This window comes from Gadus macrocephalus, chromosome 6 (genome assembly GCF_031168955.1).
Source record: "Gadus macrocephalus chromosome 6, ASM3116895v1".
Classification (NCBI taxonomy): Eukaryota; Metazoa; Chordata; class Actinopteri; order Gadiformes; family Gadidae; genus Gadus; species Gadus macrocephalus.
The window spans coordinates 6,892,810-6,897,809 of NC_082387.1; the positions used below are offsets into that span (position 1 = coordinate 6,892,810).

Here is a 5,000-nt window from a genome sequence, read left to right on the forward strand (position 1 = left end):
TTGATGTTTAGTCTCGTGGATTTAATCTATCTTTAGCCATGAGCTTGATTTAATAAGACCACAAAAAATAGGCTACATTTTGATATTTTTTTATTTTATAAATGAACTCTTCAACCCGTTCCGTAGGTATGTTTTGTCCCATCTTTTCAGGACGTCCGTGTGGATGCGTGTAAGCGTGTAAGCCTGGCTTGACTTCCCCTTATTTGGCATTTCGGTCATGGATATGGGCGTGTCGTTATGGGCCAGGGTTGGGAAGAGTTGTGGGCTGAAGTCACATTCCAAGCGGCGCTCTGACGTCGCGAGAGTAATACACTATAATAACTCATTAGAGAGAAGGGGGGAGTGAACTATAACACCAAAACCCTGCGGAGGAGACCAGGTGGACGGATAACAACCGCGGCTACTGTTGAGGAGAGGAGTCTTTTATTTGGTTAACTTGAAATCTAAGAGTGGAAAGACAACGAGGAAGTTCAAAGAAACGATATATTTTATTTATTTATTTATTTATCAATTTATTTGTTTAGGTTATTTATTTTATTATATATCCGAAGATGAACCGAGTGACAAGAAGCATGGGTACGATCGAGGAAATTCGACAGGAAGACAAATCTGGGGTAAGGTTTAAACCAATTCTAATGCCTTGATAGTGTTACTTCACATGAATAAGTGATTATTTTGCATATTTAATTATTTGTACTTGTATATAAGATAGTGAGTGACAAAAGACGCGCGCGTGTGTGTGTGTGTTTGCGTGTGTGTGTGTGTGTGTGTGTGTGTGTGTGTGTGTGTGTGTGTGTGTGTGTGTGTGTGTGTGTGTGTGTGTGTGTGTGTGTGTGTGTGTGGGGGGGGGGGGGGGGGGGGGGGGGGGGGGGGGGAGGGGGGGTTGTGTGTGTGTATAGCGCACTGGGTAGGCCTATATCAGATTTCCTTTGAACTGACTAAACAGAACAGAAGCAAACAATAAAGCCTATATAATTCAACACCAGTCATGTAAAATAAGTTTGATATATTTAATTTAATTTAATTTACATGAATGGTATATATTGTGGTATATATATATATACACACTAAAATCCTCCTTGATACAGGCATTTATAATTACTTGGTTGGGGAAACCCAAGTTGCAATTTGAATGCATTCAGAAAGCTTTGGTCAATGCAGCTTGTATTGCAGGCTGCCTGCTAATCTTTATTCTCGCTCCTCATGCTGGGCAGCAGCATATGTGATTTTGGATTCCTGACAGAGGTCCTTAGGCTTAACTCTTCATCTGCCCCTAGCACTCCTCTATGGAGGCTTTGGCTTTGTTCCAAACTGATTAGCCTGTTACTCCTGAAGCACACACACCAATACACAGTGCAGTGCAGCATTAGCCCAGATAACATCTGTCGCTGTCATTGGGGCATTCAGCATGGGGCTTACAGTCATAGTTGTGACAAGTTAGAGAAGGCTAACTAAGGGAATGGGCTTACGACCTTCCACTGCAGTAGGCGTACTCCCTGCACCATCTGTGAGACTGTGTAAACCTGGAGTTAAACCCAGAGTTCCCTCATGGGGACTCTTTTGGATGAGTGAGTGCCTGCCGTGTTATCTCCTGTTCTAGGGGGTTAATCATTCAACTGCTCTGGAAAAGCTCATTGGCCATCATGTTGATGCCGTTGCCATGCAACCTGACACTGCCCCCCCCCCCCCCCCCCCCCCCCCCCCCCCCCTTACCTGGCTGGGTCCACTATCTGCCTGTCAAGAAGACAATAATGGCTGACTAATGGATGTGGACATAAAGTGACCATAATAAAGAAATGAGGTGAGCTTAGTCTTTGTGTCTGAGAAGGAGAAGGGTGCTCTAAGGAGTGAGCAGGGGCATGATGTGAGGTGGGCTATCAGCAGTCCACAGTCTATTGTCAAACCTCCAGAAGGGTCAAGGTTTGCACGTCACCGGCAACATGAAAGGATTCTGAAGAGGTGGGGATATCTCCTCGTCAATATTACCTTATTTTGTAAGCAAACACCATATAACATACTGAACCTATTAAAGAGTGAAAGTCATTCCCTTTCAAAGGTGTGACAATAATCGTTATTGCACGTGAGGGTGACAAAAGGTTATCATGTCTAGAATTCAAATGGAATGGAACGAGGAATTATTGGTTATCCAGGTAAATCGTAACCAAAAAATTAAAAACAAGATCTGCAAATATATATTGAATATATAAATGGATTTAATGCGGTGGGAATTGTACAATGAAAGATTCAGTGTGTAAGGAGAAGGCCACTTGTTATGTGCCCTGACGTGGTCCCAAGCTACACACATTGATAACAATCCTTTGTGTTTGTGTTATTTGGCTACAAGACAAAGCAAGGTAAATGTTGTTCTGCCACCAAAACAAACATGTTATCCAGTTACAGAGGGGGAGCTTTTGATAAAAGAAGAATTGGTGACATACTCTGCATTCAATTACACAAAGAAAAAGGCTTGTGGCACATATTTCGTCGCCTCAATTGGTTTTCGAGAATGTTAACACTCAGAGCCGCCTTCATCCTTGCAGGACAGTGCATCTGAAGTGTCAGACCTTTCGCTATTATGCCCTGATCCTGAGAAACAGTAGTAGTTAGTGTCACTTTTCTTAGAATAAGCATCTAAGCATCATGCATCTATGTCAAGGAATATACCAACCACTCCCTGTCTTTGCATCACAGCCCGGGTCATGAGAAGAACAGAACCGGGGATCTCATTGGTTGGAAATGAAGCAATCTCAGTAGTACCCAATATCTAATTGAACTAGTTGTGGCCAACTGAAGAATGTGAGAAGAATCTCTGATGGCTACGCCGACCTCCGTGACTCAAGGTCAGGGCTGTCACCTGATGAACGCTGCGATATAGTGACGCAATCCCAGAAAAATCTAAAATTAACAACGCACACTTCCCTATCCGGCCATGGGTGGAGCAGCAGTGAGAAATTGTTTGTAAGAGTTAATAACTTAATCATTGAGCAGCCTTACTACGAATACAACATAAACTTTCCCTCTACTGTCTCTGTGGAACACACTGTGAATCTGCCAGCCGGGATACAGCAGATTTTCTCAGAAGGAAATCTCTAAGACTTGTAAGACTGTTTTGCACTACACACCTCGGCTCAGAGAGAGGCCAGGAGCCTGTTTGCATGACAGCAACTCTGACTCTGAGACTTACCATTTTGACTTGAGATTTGTGGTGGCAATGTGTTTATGTCTCCGCAGAAAACACACACACACACACACACACACACACACACACACACACACACACACACACACACACACACACACACACACACACACACACACACACACACACACACACACACACACACACACACACACACACACACACACACACACACACACACACAACACACTCATAAAGATAGTTTTTATTGCAGCAAGTTCTGATGATGTAATCATAAGCAACAGATAATCATATACTTCATAAAAATGTGAACCCTGATTGCTGAACAACCAGATTCTTAAACCTCATAAACACACCTACAGTGTATTTGGCATCTGTGCTTGCCAATTATACCTGCTGTCCAGTTAGCGAGAAAGTCATAAAGCGAGAGTCTGGCAGCCATCTTGAAGTCATGGAAAACAACATAGGCGTCTTTATCGTCCTGAGCCCTGGAGCCTGACCTCCAGTGATCACTGGTTCCCTCCCCCTATAGGCTCAGTCCACCAGCGAGACTGTATGCACTTTTCAGATAACACCTGTTTTCCGAATGTCCCACAGTTTTTATATGCTTTGTTCACAATCTTTTTGTGTGCGTATGTATTGTTTGGACTGTGTTTTGGACTGTGCGTGTGTGTGTGTCTGCACGCACGCCTGCATCTCTGTGGCCGCGTATCTCGGCTCACATTGTGTGTGTAACCTGTGGATGTCTAGTATTACAGATTGTCTTTGAAGGAAGTAGAGACAGCAGTGTATGTGTGTGTGAGAGAGAGAGAGAGAGAGAGAGAGAGAGAGAGAGAGAGAGAGAGAGAGAGAGAGAGAGAGAGAGAGAGAGAGAGAGAGAGAGAGAGAGAGAGAGAGAGAGACTTGCGTGTGAGGATCCATATTGAAGCATGGATTAGGGCAGCCTTTGTCCTCATGTTAAAGGGACAGGGAACTGGTTTTAAAATGGCATTCTTTCTGAACAACCAGCTCACTGTGTCCGGCCCTCACCTCCCGGCCCTGTCCCTTCACCGCTCTATGCCTCCAGCGGTTACCCCTGTTCTCCATGAACCAAACAGAGTCAGCCATTATCGGTCATCCATGAACCAATGTGCCCTCATCTACCTCTTACCTATTCTTTGAGTCTTCCTGGTCTCTCCTCCACCGCAGCGCATTGTGTCAAGTGCTCAGCTTGTTGACTCTTCTGCACCAGCAGGTTGTAATTCACCAGGAACCAGACTGCCATTTTATAACCCGCCTGCCATTTTATGTTCCTGTCCTTCAGTACTTTTCTTCTTGTGTTACACACAAAACAAACCTGTTTATTTCCCCACATAAGGACATTAGGTCATACAAGTGCTTTATATGTGTCCTTTTTGGTCTTAGAGTATAAAACTACACTTTACCCAATAGACTGGGTCCTTATCTAAACTGAAAACCATTACCTTTATCTTTTTACCACATGGTTTTCTTCGTGTCCATCCAGTTTTACTTCCCTGGACAGAAAAGCAGCAGCAGCACCGGCAGAAAGAGCAGCCCAAAATATTTCAGGGTTTTGAGCAAAGGTACGAGTGAATCATGTTACTGCAGAGCTGCAACAGGTCTTGCATGTCTGTAGGGCCATGTGGGGAGATGGAGGACCTGTACATGCAGAATGGGAGACACACACAACAGACACACAGCACATTAGATATGCAGGATGGTAGGAGGAAACTGGGGGGATAATTGCCTCGACCTTCCCATTCCTCGGAAAGGGAAGAATTCTCAGATACACACACACACACACACACACACATACACACACACACACACACACACACAC

The 5,000-nt window shown here is 44.3% G+C and overlaps 1 protein-coding gene across 1 annotated transcript in view; it reads left to right on the forward strand.

Annotated features, from left to right (window-relative positions):
• The first annotated feature begins 279 nt into the window (after window positions 1-279).
• Window positions 280-5,000, forward strand: part of tuft1a (tuftelin 1a) — a 13,102-nt gene continuing 8,381 nt past the window's right edge. Inside the window, exon 1 of the mRNA XM_060053740.1 lies at window positions 280-614. Coding sequence (XP_059909723.1) covers window positions 552-614 — 63 coding nt within the window. The 5' untranslated portion in view covers window positions 280-551. The remainder of the gene's footprint in view (window positions 615-5,000) is intronic.